Here is a 21,734-nt window from a genome sequence, read left to right on the forward strand (position 1 = left end):
ACTCCAGGTGGCCCAGGTGGGCCAGCCTCTTCCTGGCTCTGATGGCAAGTGACCAAGGACTGGCTAACTGGATCTCAATGCCCTAGCCACAGCTTTTGGCTTGGGCATGGGCATGTGACCCTGGGTGGACCAACGAGTTGTAATCAGGGACTTCCTTTGAGGCTGCTGACAGAGCTCTCTCTTCTCCACTGGACCCCCAAGGGGCTGAGAGTGTTAGACTGGGGTTCAGGTGGCCACCTTGGTACCATGGGGGAGAGCTCACAGCCCCAACACAGAGGAAATCAGGATTGAGTGATGGAAAAGGCGGGCAAAACTTTTTCAGGTTGCCTAACCTCCTGCATCAGTGCCTTGAGTCCAACACCTGACAGCTTTTTTGTTACATGAGCCATTGAGTCCCCTTTTATCAGCTCATACCAGTTTGAGTTGGATTTTTATTCCTGGAAACTGAATGTGACAAATTAAATGTGCTTAATATTTTACAAAGCCATATCAGACTTTGTTTGGGAGGGTGGGAGTAGAGGTGGTCTAAGACTGAGGTAGGAAGATACCTGGCTCAGCAATTCTCAGTGCTTCCAGCCACTCTGCAGAGAAAACCTTCTATGATCACACGACTTTTAGAAACTCTGACCTAACCAACAGTCAGTCAGCCTCTAATTCCACTTTTGATACTCAGATGTTTCATGTGCCAATGTATCTCAGACTCTTCTGCAACATTTCCCAAGCTCCAATGCATGGAATTTATTCTGGAAACCCGGCTCTCCACCTCCATACACAGTCATGAACTTTGAGGCAGATCCTTTCCAAACCTGATTCAAAATTGAAAACAACACACTCCTACATGCTCAGAAAGTGGGTTATTGTCCATGGGGTCTGTCTGGTGTAGCCCCACTGAGGGAGGCCACCCCTGCCCTCTGCTCCCTCTGCAGGGAAGGGTGGAAGGGAAGCAAAGGACTGAGCCTCCCTCCACCTACTGACTCTGTCCCCAAAGGAGATGTGCTGCGTATCCCAGGCCCCTGGGATGGAACGGCTGTGGCTCACTAGCGCCCTCTGGTGGAAGAATCAGCTCCACACCTCCCCTTCAGAGAACCAGGGTTTTTGTTTTTTAATTAATCACCCTGAAAAGGTGTCACCCTAGACAGTCCTGTTTCTGAAGCACTTTGTTTTAAATGTCAAAACAGTTTCAATGTATTACAGAATGTCTGGGCAATAAAGCCATCCACAGAGAAGACTAGGTGGACTTTGGGACTTGGGTGGACAGCCTGGGAGGTGGGGACGGCCTTTCACAGTGGTCACTCTGCACTTCCCATGTGCCAATCCCTCTGCCTCTCTGCCCCTGCACCACCCCTGAGAAGAGAGTGGCCCTCATCTGCTTTCTCCAAGGCATCAGGGTGAGTGATTGTGTGCAGGTTTTTAAGAAGAAAAATTTCCCAGGTGAGAGGAAGAGGGGAGTTGCGTCAGGATGGAGAAGATAGCAAGTGGGAAGAGCCTGGGGTTCGGGGCCAACACCACTACCCAGGCTAGCTGTGTAGCTTCAGGGAACTGGCTGAACTTCTCTGGGCCTTTGTATTCTTACTGAGGAAATGGAGGTGACAAGTCCCTCCCTTCACTGCGGTGGACTCCTAGAACTGTCTATGAGTAATAAGCCCTCAGTATCTGAAGCATGTCCCTGCAGCAATCTCTATCATCAGCTGGCCAGGCCCCGCCCCCTACTGCTGGCATCTGAAACTCACAGCCTGATACCCAGTCTGGACCATGACAGGTTTCTGCGGACAGTTGGGATCTCTCTGGCCTGTCATCACAGATATTTACTCAGTGTGTTCTTCTCTGGGACATGGTAACTTCCAGAAGGTCCAGGCTGCTGCTTTCCTTGGCTTCTGCCTCCTAACATTCATGGGCAGGCAACTGTGGGGAGTGTGTGTTGGAAATATTGGCCAAGACAGCAGAACAAAGGCCTGTGAGGATAGGTACAGGGATGAGGTGTCCCGACAGCGGGGGCAGAGGGAAAACCACACCAGAGCGTGCAGAAGTCACTGGTACCACCTGCCCTTCCAGATGCCCCACACAGGGCACATGGGAGTTCACGCTCCTGCCCAGACCTCCTGGGGCCACAGGGCTCATTCTAGACTGGAGTTGGGCTGAGCATTTATCTCTGGCATAATGTCCTCCATGTCCCCTTCTGTCACACAGCAACTGGCAGTGGCAAGAGGTAGTGACTTTTCCACCACTCTGGGCTTCTGACCTCCTTCCCTCTCCCCACTGCTGACCCACCAAGGGCACATAGAGTCCACAGGAAATGATCATGTGTTGTTTAAAACTGGTGAGTGGGACAGGCTGTTTGCCCCAGCATTGCCCAACCTGCCCTGATGGACACAGTTTCCACAGTTCTGGCCCTCTGTAACTGATGGGGACTGGGATTAACTATGATCAAGTTTATCCCCAGATGACTGGGAGATTTCAGGAAAGAAATTAGGTTGCAATAGAGAAAATAAAACAGGTTACATTTCTTCCCCACCTGAGTTCGTGATCAGATCAGACACAGCTCTGTCAACATGAGAACTCCCAATTCTTGTCATTCTTCTCCTCTCCTGGCTTCCTCATGGGCAGAGATTATGTGTCCCTCATCGCTGCTCCCTCCCAATTCCTGGCACAGGGCCCAGAGGCCAAGTGAACCCAAAGAGAGCAGCCACTGGCTGGACACCCTCACCCCCTCAGCTTCAGCCTCTGGGTTTCTACAAGGACAGTGTTCAGAGCAGTGATTTTCAACTGGTGTGCCGTGAGCAGTGTGTTGCAAATTTTTTTAAGGATCATTAATTAAATTATTTTTGAAAGAAGTTCAAAGCATGATAAGTATATATACGTATATATATTTTTAAGTATATATATACATATATATATGTATATATATACATATAATATATATATATATTTTTGAGCAACGTAATTTAAGTGTGCCAAGAAGTTTAACTATAGGTTCTAGTGTGCCATGAGGGAACAAAGATTGAAAAACACTGACATAGAGTTTACACTGGGGCTGGGGCAAGTCTACAGGCAGACACTGCCAGCCCAGAGCTCTCCACTGCGGGACCTCACTGCTCCAGGAAAGCCTCCTGCCCATGATTAGTAACTGCAGGCTGAGAGGGCTTGGTTGCTGCCTGGCACTGACCCAGCACCCGCCCAGCCCGTCAGAATGAGGGATGCAGTTCATGGGCTCCTGATGAAATTAATTAAGGGAAAGCTGGCTGGAAGACTGATGGAAGTTGCAGAAGTGACAGGGCCAGCCCGCCCTAGATGTGTAGGGAGCCTGGGGCAGGCCACTGGCCCAGCATCCCTCAGAATCCACAGTTCCTGCCACTGCCATCAAGGAGGACACATACTCAGGTGCTTGGATTCTATGTAAAAATCCCTCAATTATTTTAACATTGGCAAATGATTCGTTTTTTTTCTCCAATATTGTGCCAGTCAAATAAAACAGCCTTCTAGGCTGCATTATCTCTCCTTCTCACACACACAGGTGACGTATACCACTCACTAGGTTCCTCTGCCTCCAGAGACAAACCCCACCAACACTGTTCATTCATGCCCCCATCTTTGCTGTGCCTGTGGGTATGTTTGTGTACACCTCTGAATGACATGACCGTATCCCCAAAGAAACAGCAAACTCCAGACGGCTGTCCAGGTATCATCCTCTGAACCTCACTAAGTGAGGGCAGAGATCACAGGGAAGGGAAGCTCCTCTCTGGGGGAATCAGGAGGGCAGGAGGGGCAGATCACACTGGACCTGGGCCCACGGCAGAGAGGCTGGAGAGCAGAGGATGTCCAGCTGCAGGACCCCCATGCACAGCAGCATTCACATGATGGTCCAGCCTGAGCAGTGAGGCTGAGTGTGGGACATCCATGGTGGCCTTGGGGAGCTCCCTGAGTGGCCAGCAACAGTTTGGAGGTGGTTGCTGGATCCCCCCTCCCGTGTCCCCGGGGAAGCCATGAGGGTTGCATAATTTACCTCCACTGCATCCTCAGATAAATTATACTTTCTGATTCAGACCACAAAATAAACATGTTTTTCTGCTTTTTGCATAATGAGGACTGTGAAAATTGAACCTATTTGCAGAAAACCAGAAAGGAACCAGGTAGCAGGTCCCTAATGCCTGACCAATGGTTTATAACAAATGCAGGGATGCTGAGGCCAGTGTGCAGCCTGGCCAGCACAAGAACAGGCAAGAGCCAAGTCCAACAACCAGTCCCATCTCTGGGGAGATGATTTCCAAAATGACTATAGTCCCTGGTGAGATAATGAAAACACATAAGAATTATTTTTTAAAAAATTTAAAGTCTCTGTAAATTTCCCTAAGGGCATACAGCAAATTTTAAAAATTTTACTCAAACAGATCTACTAAATCTTGTTAAGAACAGTGAGAGTCTGGGGTGCCTGCTCCCTACCTGGCTCAGTGTGAGGGGGTCTGCTTCAAGCTGGTGTGAGCTCTCCTTCCCCTGGGCTCCCAGAATCTTCTAGGAGCAGGCAGCCTGCCTCTCTCACCCTACCCCCATGTTGCAGAAGGTCTGTTCCAGGGAAAGCAGCCAGGAAGCTGGGCTCTCTCCCTCCACCAACTTAACACACAATGTGCAGGGACTGTCCAGCACCCCAGGTTGGGACTCTGAGGCCCCACTGGGTGGAGGCTCTGTGCTGGGAGAGACGAGCACTGAGGATTAGAAGCTGCCTCCCCTGGTGCCCTGTGCCAAAAGAAGACATGTCACCCCGGGAGAAGGGGGCCACTGTCCCTGCTGCCAGCTCTGGAGAAGCACCTAAGAAACTGTCCCCAGGGAAGGAAGGCCATTGGAATAGTGAGCTTTAAAGTGTCCCCCAGAAGAACTGAATTTATTTGGCTCAGAGTGTGGGGAACTTTAAGGACCCTGGAACAGAGTATGGCCTAGGGAGTGAGCAATGATGAGGGGGCTGGCAGCCCCACGGTAGCACCAAGGTAAACCTCATGTCAGTGAGTCTACAGAGACTCAGGGAAGAGGTAAGTAGGAAGTGTCTTCCTGAGTTTGAAGAAACCTCAAATATTGGCCCCAGAAACACCCTGGATTTCAGTAGATCAAACTGGGGAGCAACACGTGGCCCAGGCTGCTGTCAGCACTGATAGAACCACCAGTTGGCAATTAGTGCACCCTACAGATGGTGTGATATAGACGTGGACAGATGGCTCAGAGCAGAGAGGGAGACGGTCAAAGTCCATTCTGCTGACACCTCTGACATCCCCAGGTGACTGTGCACATGCTCAAGGCTATGCCCTCTGGGGAGTGACACCAGGAACCTCACACTGGGTATGAAACGGACTTTTATAACTAGTTCAGCCAAGTCTCTAAACAAATACACAAGCAATAAGAAAGAAGCCATGGGAGGAGGGGTCAGGATCCAGAGTCACTACATTCTATTATCTAAAATGGCAAGTCTTCAGCAACAATACCCCCCAGAATCCCCCAGAAAATAATGAGACTTACAAAGAAACCAGTAAGCATGACCCATACACAGAGGGGAAAGGAGGCAACTGAAACTGCCTAAGAGAATGCCCAGATGTCATGTTTAACAGAAAAAGCCTTCAAAGCAGTCATTATGAATATGTTCAAAGAACTAAATGAACTCAGCCTTTAAGAAGGAAAGGGAAACATAATGATTATATCTCATCAAATGGAGGCTATCGATAAGAGATCACAATTTCCAAAAAAAGAAAAAAAGAAGAACCAAATGGAAATTCTGGAGTTGAAAAGTATAACTGAAATGAAAAATCAGCTAGAGCTGTTCAACAAAAGATCAAAACTGCAGAAGAAAGAATCAGTGCCCTGGAAGATAAACTGATGAATACTATGCAATTTGAAGAACAGAGAGAAAAAGGAATGAAAAAAAATCAATAGAGACTCAGAAAAATGTGCATGACCACTAAGCACACAAACATATGTATAATGGGAGCATCAGAAAGAGAGGAGAGAGAGAAAGAAGCAGATTCAAAGAGATAAAATTTCCCCTTATTTGATGAAAAGTACGATTTTACATACCTAAGAAACTCACCACACACAAACAGGATAAACACAGAGATAGATACCCAGAAAACCCAGAGTAAAAATGTTAATAGAAAAAGAGAAGAATCTAGAAAGAATCAGGAGAAAAACAACTGTTCAGATATGTACAAGGGACCCCAATAAGATTAAGAGCTGACTTATCATGAGAAACAGTGGAAAGAGAAAACAGTGACATGACGTTATCGAATTACCAAAAGAGAAAAGGATCTTTTATCTACAAAACTATCTTTTAAAAATGAAGGTGATGGTGAAATGTGCATCTGTAAGTAAATAAACTGATAGATGAATAAATAAATAAAAATGGAGGTAAAATGAAGACATTTCCAAATAAACAACAACTGAGAGAATTTATTATTAGCAGACCTCTCTTACAAGAAATAATTTTAAAAGTTCTTCAGGCTGAAAACAAGTGATTTCAGATAGTAATTTTAATACACACACACACACACACACACACACACACACACACACTCTGAGCAATCATGCCAGATGGTAACTCAAATTCACAGGGGGGAAAAAATGAAGAAAACCAAAAATAGTAAATAAGAAAGTTAATATAGCCAACTCTATAAATATGTATTTGCTCCCTTTCCTTATCTCAGCTTCTTTAAAAGCCCTAAGATTAAACAAGGCAATAATTACAGCAATACATTTTTGATTTGTACCTTATGCAGATGTAATATGGATCATAAAAATCACAGAAAAAGAAGGAAGAGAAAATAGGATTATATAAAAGTAACATTTATATCTCATAATTTAGTATAAATATGAACTATACTCTAATATGCTCAGATGCATATGGTAAGCACTAGAGCAACCACTAACAAAATAGCTCCAAAAGGTGAAAAAAAAATCCTTAAGAGAATTAAACTGTTACACTAGAAAACAGTCAATTCAAAAGAAAAGCAATAGAGGAGCACTAGAGAAACAAAACAGATAGTAGAATATAGAAAACAAAGAGAAAAATGGCAGCTATAAATCCATTAAACAGATCCTAATATTAAGTGTGAAGGGATTAAATGACCTAGTCAAAAATAAGAAATTGCCAGACTGGATTTTAAAAAGAACCAACAACATCCAGGAGAGACACACTTTAGATTCAAAGATACTAGTAAGTGAAAAACAAAATGCTGAAAAAGATACACCATCAACCATAAGAAGTCTGGAGTGGCTATACTAATTTGAGACAAATGGACTCAAAGATGATAGTAGAGATGAAGGGAGATATTTTATAAACACAAAAGGGGCAATTCTTCAGAAAGACATAAAAATAAACATACATAAATCTAATAAGGGACTACCAAGGGATGAAACAAAAAACACCAGAACTGAAGGGCAAATTAGATGATTAAACAAGCAGTGACTTCAATACCTCACTTAAGTAATGGACAGAAAAACTAGACAAAAGATCAACAAGGAAACAGAAGACTTTAATAACACTACACTAACCACCTAGGCCTGACAGGCCACTCCATCCAGCAGCAGCAGAATACCCACTCTTCTCAAGGGCACATGGAACATTTTCCAGGTAGATCATTTTCTAAGGCATAAAACAAACCTTAACACATTTAAAAGGACTGAAATCATATAAAATATGTTATCTTTCCCCAGTGGAATAAAATTAGGTATCAGCAACAGAAAAAAAAGAGAGAGAGAGAAATTCATGAATATATGAAAACCAAACAACACGCTTATAAATAATTAATGGATCAAATAAAAAATAGAAAAAGAAATTAGAAAATATTTTGAGATGAATGAAAATGAAAGCACACAAATGAAGCATACAGGATGTGGCTAAAGCAGTGTGTAGAGGAAAACACATAGCTGTCTGTGCCCATGTTAAAAAAGGAGCTCAACTCCGTAACCTCGACTTTTACTTCAAAATACTAGAAACGAAAAATTAGCAAAAGTAAGCAGAAAGGAGGAAATAATGAAGATTAAAACAAAAATGAATGAAATACAGAATAGAAATAACAGAGAAAAAACAATAAAACCAAAAGTTGATTCTTTGAAAAGGCCATCAAAAGTAATGAAGCAAGGTAAAAATGCTGGAAGTCTTTCCAGATGATGTGGAATTTTTGCCTTTGATTGGCTAATGGGCTCTGCTTCCCATCTTGGCCTCTTAGAGGGACCAGGTAGGACCAAGTGAAGATGAAGGCACGCCTGACCTGGCTGTCCCACTTCACCTGCTTCATCTTCACCTGTCCCATCCTTCCCACCTGCCCTGTCCCATTCTGTGTGCCCCTTCCCCTCCCTCCCAGCCCCACCCTCCTCAGCCCACCTACCCCATCCCATCGCATAGTAGTAGCGGTGTTTGCTGTCCTCTGACCCAAAGACCTTGATCACCATGCTGTAGAGGTGCAGCCCTTCCGCCAGCATCCACGCAAAGGAGCTCAGGAAGAAGTAGTGCAGAAGTATGGCCATCACCCGGCAGGGGGCCTAGGGTCAACCACAGACATAGGCGATAAGAGTGCCCTGGGGTGTGAACAGGGCTCAGCTGTCATCCCAGTGTCTCGGCACCCACTGCCTATGGCCATCTCTGTTCACGTGACCACTTTTCTTCCTAGGTGTCTTCTTATTTCTCATCAGAGTGACTTGGGTGCAGCCCATGACCCAGGGTCAGCTGGTCACTGCACTATGCCACACCCAGGTACAGACATGGGTTTAGGAGAGGGCATAGGGTTCAGGCCCAGCCAATCAGCACAATCGTGTCCAAAACACTGGCTCAGGGATGTGCACACAGCTGGCCCAATCAGAGTGGCTCTGGGGCTTGAGAGGAGCCAAAGGGGGAGGATTTCCCCAACTCAGGTGAGGACAGGACCCTGGACCTTTGGCTACCTGGAGGGGAAACACCAAGAGGGAGAGCGCTGGGAGACACGGATAGCAGGCCCTACCACATGGCCTAAACCCCTAGATTCTGAAAGGTTTAGTTCCCTGGAATTTATAGTTCTAATTTGTAGTTAGTTACCTAGGAGAAAAAGATGTCCAGGAGACTCAGTGATTCTCCTTGGGTTAACTCTCAACAAGAATCATGGACAGAAAGGCACATAGCTTACACAGGCTGGTCCTGGCTACACTTGAGGACCCCAGACTTATCCTGCTCAGTGCCCTCAGACTCTGCCAGAACCAGGCCCTACTCTGGGTATGGGAGGAAGTCCCACCTCTCTCCCTAGTGGCTGGATTTATAAGGCCACATCACTTTAGAGCAGCGGTTCTCAACCTGTGCGTTGCAACCCACAGGAACTATATTAAAGGGCTGTGGCATTAGGAAGTTGAGAACCACTGCTTTAGAGGGTCTCTGCCCTGTGCTGTCTGTGAGGTCTCAGACTTCCTAGGGTCCCAGAGATTCCCTCCCCCATGCAAAGGGCTGGTCCTCAGAGCCCCTCTGCATGCAGCATCCATGCCTGGCAGGCAGAGGTGGCAGCTCTGAAGGGCTCGAGTCCTTCCCTTACTAGCGTGACTGCTGGGCCCCAATCCCCCTATCTAGAGGCAGGGAGGACAGTGTGGGCTGTGAGGGTGGGAGGATGCTGCAGCCCTTGGCACAGAGCCTTGCACATGGTCCACAAACAAGTGTGGGCTCATGAATTTCATCTTCTCCATTTCTCCTCAATAGCCACAGCCCTGGCCACATGGGGACATAATCTGAATTCGGACCTGAAGATACTATAGGAGAAGGGACCGCCCAGAGCTGTTGGGGCAGGTGGGTGGTGGGGGACAGTGAAACAGAAAGGGTTTCATGGGGTGAGCAGCTGTGTTACTTACTGAGCCTGGCTCGAGGTGGAAGCTGATGAGCAGCAGGACCTGGGCCACCAGCACCGCAAAGGACAGGTTGGCGTGGATGTGGTAGCGCTGGTTCCTGATGGTGCTGACAGAGCTGAGGACAAAGGCAGGTGTGACGCTCCCTGGCCCCACCACATCCCCCTCCCCCCCAGATCTCTTCCTCTGGGAGCAGCCAGAAGGACTTCACAGAATCCAACCTGGCTGCTATGTCCCTGCTGTGAACCCTCCATGGCTCCCTACTGCTCTTCAGTGTGATCCTAGGTCTTTCCACGGCCCTCCCACCCAGCTGGCTCCTCGACTCAGCTCTTTTCTTTCCCACTCATGAAGCCCCTGTGTGTCTCTCATGACTCCACAGCTCGCTCCAGCATTAAGGGCCTGTGCCAGCTGGGGCAACCCACCTGCCTGAGGCTACACACAGCAGCTCAAATGCCTCCCCTGGCCACACCGGGCAGTAGCCCCTCCCCGCACCACCACAAAGATGCAAAGATGTTAATATGTGTCTTGGGCATAGTTGAGTCCTCAGGTGTGACCCCATGCCTGGGTTTGGGGGCCTTGCTAGGAGTTCAGGAGCAGGAAGGCATCCAAGGATAGCTCTGCCTGGCTCAGATCCCCCCTGGAACTCCCCATGTGTCTGGGCTGGGGCCCTTCCAGACCATCCCAGCTCAGCTCAGCTGGGGCCCCAACTCCACAGCTCTCTCCCTCTTTTATAGGCCACCCAGCAGCCCTTGACCCTCCCTTGTGCTCCAGATCTCAAACTGAGGAGTAGGTGGAACATGGGGTGTGTTGGGTACAGATAGGGCCAGGCATCCACACCAGCAGTGAGACGAACTGGGCAGGGCTCATGGTGGAGTTGACCCAAAACTGCCAAGGGACCACCTGGGGAGATCAGAGAGGACTCACGACAGCACGGCGAAGGTGGCCAGCGTGGCAGCCAGGCAGAGCACCGACACGGAGCAGCCGATGTAGCTGATGGACGACAGCGCCACCTGGTGTCCACGCGCAAGCTGGGGAGCAAAGCAGAGGTGTGAACAGGAATGTTGGAGATCTGGGTCCCACCTCCCCACCCGCAGATGGCTGCATGCTCTGCGTGTGGCCCACACCGGAAGTCACCTGCGGATCCCTCCATCTTCTCCAGCTTCCACCCTGCTTCCACCTCACCCTTCTGCCACCTGCCCGTTCACCACTGTGCCCACCCGTGAGCCCCCAGGCCCTCTTGAAGCACACGCAGCTGAGAGGTGCTGCCACCCTGAATGAAGAGTGAAGTCCCCACTCAGCCACATCCCAGCTGATGATTGACGCTTGTGACTGGCTGCGAAAGGAAAATACCAACCACTGTCCCCTTACACAGCACCACCAGGAATTCACATGTGTAGAGTGTACAGAGCAGAGCTGGGACACTGGACATGCTGTGTAAGAGCAGGCTACTGCCCCCATTGTAGGCCGGCACCCACTCTGGTCTTCATCATTGACAGGTGCTATGTATGCATCAACCAACCCCAGCATCAACCAACCCACCATCAGCCAACCTTATCATCACCCAAACCCAACCACCAACCAAACTAACCATAAACTGAACTCACCATTAACCAACCTTATAATCAACCAACCCCAACGTTACTATAAACTGAACTCACCATCAACCAACTGTACTGTCAACTAACCACACCATCTACCACACTTACCATTAACCGACCTTATCATCAACCAGTCCCACCATCGACCCATGTCTCAACCATCAAATCTTCTCCACACACTCTCATCAGAGCCACCCACAGTCAGCAGCACGCCGGGTACAGTGGGGAGCACTGAGAATGCTGAGGCCCCCGCTGCCGCCCACCCACGCCCTTCTTGCAGCCAGAGCCAGTGTCAGTGGTCAGAGCTGGGCCTTGCCAAGTAGCCATTAAAGGTGGGTTCAAGAACCATCTGTCCTGGGGGGATGACAGACCCTGATTGGTGGGGTGAGGGGTGTGAAGGGAAAACCCCCAACCTGACCACAGTGCCAATCCTGTCTCCGCCAGGTGTGGTGTACCCCCCACAGTGCCCTTCCTTTCCCACCTGCAGCTGGATTTAGAAATGCCCAGAGAAGCCAGGAGTCTGTTTCAGGACACGGATTCCTGAGTCAGAGAACGTAAATGCCACTGCTTCTGGTGCTGCACTGGGTGGGACACACAGAGGCTCCGGGGCCTGCACACAGATGGGCAGGGGGACTGGCCACTGAGGAGAAACTCTCACCTGCCATGTTCTTACCAAACTCCCTCTCAGCAGCTTTCACTGTGCCACCCGAGACAACGAGAAACATGTCACTGTTTCCCCCAAAGCTGATGGACACAAACACACGAGGAAGGGGCACTGCCTGCCATGGGGGCTGCAGGGTGTGGCAGGACGGTGGCAGCGTCTCCTGCCTCCAGCCAGGACGCTCTTGGCATGGCCAGATCGTCTTCTCTGCATTTTCTTGAAGCAGAAATCCAAAGTTTTAGATGAAATATTTGGGTTTTGAAATATTGACAACTAAATTTAAAACTCTGTGGGCAAAGGGTATCCCATCCACTGGCCAGAGTCAGCCTCAGACCACAGCTTGTGACTGTCCCATTAACACGCTTTTCCCTGCACTCGCTGGGTGCTGGACAGGGCTCCTGAGGGAGTAGTTTTTCCCAGGCACAGCTGTCCCAACATAGGTCTCCTGTATCACTAGGTCCTGCCCCCCCCACCCCGTAGCAGATGCCTTGGCCACTCCCAAGGACCCTCTAGAGCAGCCTGGCAGGGGGGAAATGCCAAGCAGTGGGCTCCTAGAAGGCGCCAGTCCCCTGGAGGGAGGAGGAGCCCCAAGGTAGTGGGCCCTGGAACTCCCGCCAGCTCAGGCACTGTGCCCACCACCAACCCATGAGGCATCACCTTCCCCACAGGGTATAGACCTGGAAGGACAGCCCATCTCACTTTAGACAACCAGACTGCTCCCTGGCCTGCCCACCTGGTGGGGAACACAAGCACAGAGGCAGGGAGGCTGGGCTCTAACGGCTGCCACCATGTCAGCCCCTACCCTGCACCCTCAGCTCTCAGCCCCCAAATCCTGGTTGTCCCAGCTTCCCTTCACTGCCTTCCTGTAAGCTTCTCCGCATCAGCCACTGTGGAGATGCACACCTGAGCCTGTCCTCGTGAGCCCTGGCAGGGCCAGGCTGTGCCTGTCTACCACAGCATCACTGCAGGTGCCACTTCCCTGCCCCCCTGCAGCCAGTCCACAGAGATGACGGAAATCCTGGTTCCTACCTGCCCTTTTGAGTCCAGTTGCTGGCTGAACCAGCATGTGTGTGGCTCCCAGAGAGTGTGTGGCTCTATCTCCCTAAGTCCCTCTCTCCTGTGGAACTGACCTGTTTGTCCACACTCTTGTTCCTGAAGTTTACAGGTCCTCGGTGCCTAGGCGTCAGGACATTAGGACACAGCAGTGACAAGATGACCCCTCACCACCTCTGGATAGCAAGCCTTAGAAAATAGCTCTTTGTGCAGCCATTTTGGGCAATCCATGCAAGCGATGGCTCTGACCCCACAGGCTGGGGCTGCAGCCCAGTGTCTCCCTGCCTCTCCCCCAGCCGGCAGTCCAGCATGCACCTGCCCTCCGCTCTGATAGTCGCAGACCGAGATATGACCACTTGTGTTTGAACACATGCACCTCACACGCACAGGGTGACTATGTTGTTTCATAAAAATGAGATATTGAACCTCTCTGCTCTACATCTCACCCTTTTCATAATGATATCTTGGAAATCCTTCCAAATATACTAGTCTGATTATAACCCATGCTTTCATAGTTGCACATTACATGTATTTTTTGATTTAGTCATTTCTCTTTTAGTATAGAGATGGGCGGTCTTCCTTAGCATAGATGTATTTGAATTTATGCAATCAGAAGTGTTATGTTTATCAATGCTCCTGTTATTCTGTCATTTCTATTATAAATAATGTTGCAAATTTTGCCTTATGTTGTAGTTTCATATGTCATTTTACTCTCTGATTCTTCTAATTCTCTGACATGAATTTTCGTGGGCACACTGAGAAGTGTCAGGGTCTATTTTGCACAGATTCTGTTTGTTTCAATGACCTACTTTTTAAAGGTCATTTACCCCCCAAAAAACAAAACTCAACTTCTTGGGGTTCCTATTGGATTTGGGGTTGCTGATTTCAAAGGCACAGGATGTGAGTCCACAGGAGCTGGCCAGCTGGCACAAGCAGGGGGGCATCCAGACTCAGATACGCTGATGTCAACTCAAGGGCTCGTCCCCCAGGTCGAATCTTGTGTTTGTAGAAGTTAGATGCACCAAGAGATGGGCCATGTTTCTGCCCATTCTTATCCACTGCTAGAGGAGGAACAAGGGCCCCAGAGGGTGAGCAAGGTGGCTGCTTCTTTTGAGATAAAAACACCTGTGCCCTCTGCCCACAGATTCACCTGCCAAGAGTTTACTCATGGAGGAGAATGGACAAGATCACGCACCACTGACTGCTGGACACTGCAGAGACCAGAGGCACCTCAGTTCCACTTGGTAGGTACCCTCAGGACTGGGCACTAGTCTCCGTGTCACATGGCAGCTGGCCAGAGAATGAGGCAGAGGTGTGAGCTCCACTGGGAACAAACTTCAAGAAATGAGAGGACAATTCTGGAAGGACCCGTAAGACCTTGGTGACAGTGGTGGCATGAAAGGAGTGGGATTAGGAGACTAGGACATAGTGGGGAGAGATGGCCTTCCCCTTGGTGTCCTTTCCTACTTGATGTCTTTTACACTGTCACGAGCAGTGGGGCACCCAGGCTCCAATATGCCATATAGCATCACTCCCACCCCTGCCCGGCTATCTAGAGTGCCACTCAGGGAACCCCACTCTCTGCTCACACAGGGAGAAAGTGGCTTCCAGAAATGAGTCCCCAAGAAAGAAGCGGGGTGTGGGGAAATCTGGGAGTGCATCTCAGAGAGGAGGGACAAGGTGCAGACGTGAGCTCTGAGGAGGGAAGCAGGACCAAGACCCAGGGGTCAGCCCCATTCTCACCACATGAGCTCAGTGCCAAAGAAACAGGGTCACTCAGGCTATTTTTTAAACATGCCGCGGGTTTGGTATCTACTTATGCTATCAGCCTTCTTCTTTTTAATGCTCACAAGAATGTTCATTTTTAGCATGGATAATTTTAAACCATTTTCAAATCAACCTTTTCTGGCAATGAATAGATGTGATTTCTCCCACGACAACACCCACAGACTATCTAAATCCAGTGTCACCTGTGCTAAGCAGTGACAGACTTGTCATCATAAATGCTCTGTGATTCCACCTCTTCTGACTTACAGGATTACACCAGCCCCCTTCCCCTCGACCACAAACACAATTTCCTACTGAGAGGGCACCAGCCCAGACTGCAGCAGGAAGGCAGGCTGGTCTTTAGCTCTCAGTGTGCAGAGGATCCTGAGGAGGCAGCTCTGCTCCCAGGCCACTGGGATGCTGTTCCAGCCTCAGCGCTGGGGACCTGGCCTAAGGCCAGGCTCTGCCTCCTGGTGTGACCGCAAAGGATCCAGTGAGTCTCACCTGTGATGCCCACAGTGACAGCACCTTGCTCATGTGGTGAGAACCAAAGGAGGAAGCAGATTCAAATGTTAGCCTTTGACAGGTGGGGAGCACTCAGAGGCAGGGAGCACTCCTTCCTCCTGGGCCTTCCTCTTTGAAGTAGCACTAGCATCACCAATATCACATTTTTCTGCCTAAATTATCTCTATCCTAAAATCATCTACCTAGTGGCCCTTACCAAATGGGACATGGGGTTCAGTGACTGTATCTCTGTAAGCACCATGGTTTGTCATGCAACGTCTCCAGGCCTAGGTGCTTCCTGAACAGCCTAAGTCTTTACCTATAATTCAGTTATTCACTGTTGAATGACAAATAGTGACAGGCCAGCCCCACACACCCCAGGCTTGTTTTCTCCACTTGTGACAAGAGGGGGCTTGTCCTCAGAACCCCTCAGACCTTGCGTCTCCTGTGCATGGACAGCTTTGGGCCTCTTCCTCCAGGCCGGCAGGAGGGGCAAGCAGAAGGGACGTGCTGCAGAGAGGAGAGACAGGTCGGGGCATCTGCAGAGGATGGCGCCTCAGACTGCGCCCTTGGACTGTGGCAAGAACCACCTGTGAGGTCAGACTGGGCGACAGGGCAGGACAAAGGGAGGAAATGAAAGAAACAGGATGTGACGGCTGGGCTGAGCTGGTCATGAGGGTGAGTGACATGAAGCTTTCACAAAGCCACACTTACTGTTCCTATTTTTGTCTCACTGTGACACATGTTAATGTCTTCCACATAATGGCCCTTAAAATGACTGCTAATGGCCCCCAGCCTGGGGGTTTGTGCATGCTGGGCAGTCCTGGGCAGAGGTGCAGGGAGGACATGGCAGCAGTGGGGCAGAAGGGACAGTCACTGGCCAGGCAGCTGCTAGCAGGGTGTTGCTCCTTAGGGAAAATGCCTCTGGGCGGATTTGGAGACCACCCTGCCTGAAAAAGATGCACTTCTGGAGGTGCTGGGCAAGGGGGGCCTCACACCCCTCCAGCGTCATGACAGACTTAGGGCCTAAAGGAGCCCTGAACAAGGAAGCCCCGATGCACAAGAGCTGTGCCGTCTGGCTTCAACATGGCCTGTCCTTTCCTTGATGACCCAATGGATGGGGCCACTGACATACTGCATACCTCACTCCCTCACAAGCAGGGCTGGGGGCCCGTGTCCATCCTTTCCTTGGTGACCTGATTAACGGGGCACTGACATACTGCATACCTCACTCCCTCACAAGCAGGGCTGGGGGCCCGTGTCCATCCTTTCCTTGATGACCTGATTAATGGGGCACTGACAGACGACATACCCCATGCCCTCACAAGCAGGGCTAGGGGCCCGTGTCCATCCTTTCCTTGATGACCTGATTAATGGGGCACTGACAGACGACATACCCCATGCCCTCACAAGCAGAGCTAGGGGCCCGTGTCCATCCTTTCCTTGATGACCTGATTAACGGGGCACTGACAGACTACATACCCCACACCTTCGAAAGCAGGGCTGGGGGGCCGTGTCCAGGCTTCTGTGCACACATGACCAGAAGGTGGGTCATGCACTTGTGCATGAGGAGCCCCCACCCTATGCCACATAGGAGCCAGCTTGGACGCTTCTCTGGAGTCCCCACAACAGGCTAGACGGAAAGCCCAAGATGCACCTTGCAAAGGGAAAGGGGCTTCTCTCCGGAAACACAGGGTGAGCTGCCTCCCCTCCCCTCCCCTCTGCAGAGTGAGGCCTGCACAGGGTGATGTAGGTGACGGCCCTTCAGATAATGTGAGCTGCATCATTTGTCTCAGCTGACGCCCAAAGGACCCGGTTGTGTTCCGGGTGTCAGAGGTTCAGCCACCGCTGACATTCAGAGGACTACACACTGCACCTCAGATGGAGTTGCTCTGACGTTTTGTTCTCTATGGAGTTTAAAAATTTGGGGATGACCAACTTCTTCGTCTGCCACATCATGATGTTCCTTCAAAACACCAATACTAATACCTCTGTCTCTACCAGTCAGTGGCACAAGCTCCGCTTCCTTTGCACAGGAAGTGGAGAGTGGGGTGTGCAAACAGCCGTAAGGAGCCCACTTCCCCTCTCAGTTCCCAACTGCACACAGGTCTACCGGGCCCCTCCCCAAACCCAGAACACACCAGGCCCAGTCATGCCCCACTTAGCTCTGCAAAGGCTTCCACTGCCCTTAGAACATCTCACACGCTCCTTCCAGGCCTGGGGACTCTGGTGCAGACCTCCCCCTCCCTACTCCCTGCCCTCAGCCCTTGCTCTGTCCTAGCCTAGAGCATTCCCCTTCCAGGTCTTCAAGACCTCAGTTTCCTCCACTGTCAGATGTCGTGTCCACAGAGACGCCTCTCCTGACCATGCAGCCAAAGACACTCCCTTCCCGGTGTCACCATTCTCTTCCACAGTCTTTGTACAGTCATCGCTCTTTGAGATTATTAATTATTTGTCTTTCCTGCTAGAATACAAACTCCTCAAACACAGGCACATATTTTCTGTCTTATTTACAGCTGAGCTCCAATACCAGGCACCCAGCAGGTACCCAGTCAGAACTGGTTGAATGGATAGATGACTGGACAAGGGCTCCATCCTGGGTAACTCTTGGCATTGGCGTGGGAATAATGCCACGCCACACACAGCTGATACCATTGTGAACTCAGCAAATATTTGCAGATGCCTAACCTGGACCACAGAAGCCAAGAGAGTAAGTTCCATTTGTAAACAGGTGCTATGGAGAGATTGTGTCCACCGCACTCCACTTGCAGCCTCCCTGCCCTCTTACCTCCAGTGGGACCACCTGCATGAGGATGGCGAAATTGGTGAGGTGAGTACAGCGGCAGGTGGAGTAGGTAAGGTTTCCCTCTATGCGCACACAACCCTGGTTCGACCAGATGCCTTCTCCGGAGCTGAGGACACAGGAGAAATAATCAGGGGAGCGACACTGCACCCCTGGCCAGGGGCCAGAGCATCACCCTCACCCACAGAGGCCCTGTGAGCTCCCAGTGGCGCTCACACAACAGGACAGTGCCAGGGGTGGGGGTCTCATCATCGGGCCATGGGGAGATGAAGCCCCCTCTGAGACACACGCAAAGCCCCGGGACAATATCTGGCCTGACATGGAATGCACACACCTCCAGCCCTGCTCCAGCCATATGCACAGGGACCACAGCCGGGGAGAGTGGCAGAGCGGTGTTATAGTAACTTTAATGCCCATCTGGGGGAGACAGGTAAGTAAAATGTGGGGTATATACTGCACATTAGTTAAGAAGACCGTCCTGACCAATGCATATCAATGTGGATGAAACACCAAACATAATGAATAACCGATGATAATGATGCAAGGAGCATGGAACTAATACCATAAGTTTCTTAAGAACATAAATATAAATTATGGTGAAAACTCACTCAAAAGGTCATGGGGCTGTGCAAATTGTTAATGGTATTTGCCATTCACTCAGAGACTGTCCCCCACGGTTCCTTCCAGAGAGAGAGGAGATCAGGATATGATGCAAAGGTCAAAGGGGACCTTGGCTTTCGTATGAAATTTTACTTTTAAATGAATCATGCATTGATCTACGACTTGTATAATTTCTCGAGGTGTAAACCTAGACAAACATGACTCAAAGCAATGCTCCAGTGTTACCTGTGGTTAATTCTTACAGTAGGAAGATCAGCGTTTATAATTTTCTTCTCTGTACTTCTCTAAATTCCAAAAAAAGAAGATGTTTTAAACGGTCCTTCCCAGAAGTTGGCCACTTTGAGTTGTCAGCAAAGACAAATCTTTCCTTTAGCGAAAGCCAGGGGCCCTTGGGGGGAAGCACTTATGAAGTTGGAGAAACTCGAAGGCTCTCATTTGTCTTTGCTGGATATTTAGCTCTAACTGTGGTGTCAGCTTGAGTGCGGCAGACAAGAAATGTGGCTGTCACTGTTGGGTGACTCAAAAATCCAACCTCACACCTCTGCCACCAGCATCCACTGCATGAAACACACAGAGGCAGCCTTTCTGTCTGCCTGGGGAGTGGGGTTGGTGCTGGCCCCAGGGGATGGGACTGAGGGAAGATCACTCAGAGGGGCGTCAGATGGCATTGGGCGGGGAATGAAACACAGAGACAGTAGCTGCAGTGGTGATTTTCACAATGGATGATCTGCTCTCTGCCTGGAGGCAGAAGGCATTTAGCAGAGACCAGACAGCAAAGCCAGAGCCACTAATTTACAAGACCAGACCCCATTAATAATTTCAGAACAGATGGGAATGGAAGATGGGGGCACGTACTCCCCACACCTTCTGGCCTAACTTTCCCAGGACTTTGGGGAGACTCAGCAAACATGGCTGTCGTGTTATACAAAGCACCGGTGTGCCCATTGGATGCAGAATGCACATTTCCATCTAAGGGTGGCTGGAAATTGGCAGCACTGAACCAGATGGATGTGGTCATGGGTGAGCGACTGCCCATCCCATCTATGTCAAGGGTGAGGTGGGAACCGTAAGCCCCGCACTTTTCAGATGGAGCTGAAAGGGGTGGTAGCACTTTAGTGAGCCAGGGGAGCTGAGGGGATGAGGAGGGTGCAGATACCCTTTCAAGGAAATCAGGGAAAGAAGGAGGCAGGCCCTTGGCTTGTAGGTAAGTAAATCTGCCAGGGAGCCATGCCGAGCAACATCAAATACCATTAACAATTTGCACAGCCCTGGGACCTAGGAAGTCTGCATCTAAGCCAGAAAAAAATAAGTTTACCCTCACACATAAATAAGATGTGGAATATACAAACACAATAAAAGAAAGGGGTGCCCATATGAGCAAAACACTGGAACAAAATGTGGTGGAATGATCCAAGATGCATTAAACTAAATAGTGCCATATATTTCCCATGAACTGGAGTATACAGTATATGTACATTATTGAAAATACAAAAAAAAAAAAATCCCCTACAAGAGTTACTGGGAGATAAAGGGGAAATCAGGATAAGATGTCAAAGTCAAAGAGAATATTTGCTTTTTTATGTTTTGGGTTTTTTTTTTTTTTTTGAGACAGAGTCTTATTAAGTCACCCTCCAGTGCCATGGTGTCACAGCTCACAGCAACCTCAAACTCTTGGGCTTAAGCGATTCTCCTGCCTCAGCCTCCCAAGTGCCTGGGACTCCAGGTGCCCGTCACAGTGACCAGCTATGTTTTTGTTGCAGTTGTCATTGTTGTTTAGCAGGCCCGGGCCAGGTTTAAACCCGCCAGCCTCAGTGTATGTGGCCAGCGCCCTAACCACTGAGCATGGGCACCGAGCCTATGTTTTTATTTAAAAAAAAATAATAACATATTGATACATTGTTGTATAATTTCTTAAAGCATAAGTCTAGAAAGAAGTGGCCCAGAATTCTGAGTCTGGTGAAAATATCTTTCAAAAACAAAAGAGAATACTTTCTCAGACAAACGATAACTGAATTAGTGCCAGCAGACTGGCACCGTAAGTAGGGTTAAGGGGCTATGACACCAGCCAGAAACATGGATCTACACAGAGAAAGAAAACAGACAGAAATGGAATAAATGAAGGCAAATGTGTAATTATTGTTATTTTATGTTTAATGGCTCTGAAGGTAGCCGATTATCCAGGGCAAAAATATTCAAGATGCCTTGTGGGCTTTCAGCATCTGTAAAGGTGAAAGGTATGACACCAATACCCCACGACCAGGCAGGAGGAATTGCGGAAGTGTTAATGCAGTGACCTGGCGTACTTTTGAAATGGCACAATAATACTACTTGAGGTAGACACGAATGAATTGAACTTACATACTCTAAGCTTAGGGCAACCACTACAAAAAAATTAAAGGTATAGATTAAAATAGTGGAGATAGAAGAGCATAATAAAAGGTATCTGGGGAGGTGCCTGTGGCTCAAAGGAGTAGAGTGCTGGCCCCATATACCAGAGGTGGTGGGTTCAATCCCTGGCCCTGGCCAAAAAAAATTGAAATGTATCTGATAATCCAAAGGAAGTCAGAAAAAGATTACATAAAAATCAAGGAAAAAATAGAAAAATTAGAAAACATGGTGGATTTTAATCCAACCACATTAATGATTATATTAAGTATATGGTACCTAAGCACATAAATTAAAAACAGAAATTTTAAGAATGGATCAAAAATCAAGACCCAGTTATATGCACTCTAAAAGAAATTCACAGCTAGGTTCCTGTGGCTCAAGTGGCTAAGGCGCCAGCCACATACACCTAAGGTGGCGGGTTCGAATCCCTAGCCCGGGCCCACCAAACAACAATGATGGCTGCAACCAAAAAATAGCCGGGCGTTGTGGCAGGTGCCTGTGGTCCCAG

The 21,734-nt window shown here is 49.1% G+C and overlaps 1 protein-coding gene across 2 annotated transcripts in view; it reads right to left on the reverse strand.

Annotated features, from left to right (window-relative positions):
- ADGRD1 (adhesion G protein-coupled receptor D1) overlaps nucleotides 1-21,734 on the reverse strand; it is a 120,994-nt gene that overhangs the window by 18,070 nt on the left and 81,190 nt on the right. For both annotated transcript variants that reach the window (XM_003802596.3, XM_023508488.1), the window contains 4 exons: nucleotides 18,203-18,326; nucleotides 10,756-10,859; nucleotides 9,838-9,949; nucleotides 8,361-8,514 (listed from right to left, as the gene is read on the reverse strand). In XM_003802596.3, coding sequence (XP_003802644.1) covers nucleotides 8,361-8,514; nucleotides 9,838-9,949; nucleotides 10,756-10,859; nucleotides 18,203-18,326 — 494 coding nt within the window. The remainder of the gene's footprint in view (nucleotides 1-8,360; nucleotides 8,515-9,837; nucleotides 9,950-10,755; nucleotides 10,860-18,202; nucleotides 18,327-21,734) is intronic.

Source organism: Otolemur garnettii, unplaced genomic scaffold, assembly GCF_000181295.1.
Source record: "Otolemur garnettii isolate 467f Iridium unplaced genomic scaffold, OtoGar3 scaffold00250, whole genome shotgun sequence".
Taxonomy (NCBI): Eukaryota; Metazoa; Chordata; class Mammalia; order Primates; family Galagidae; genus Otolemur; species Otolemur garnettii.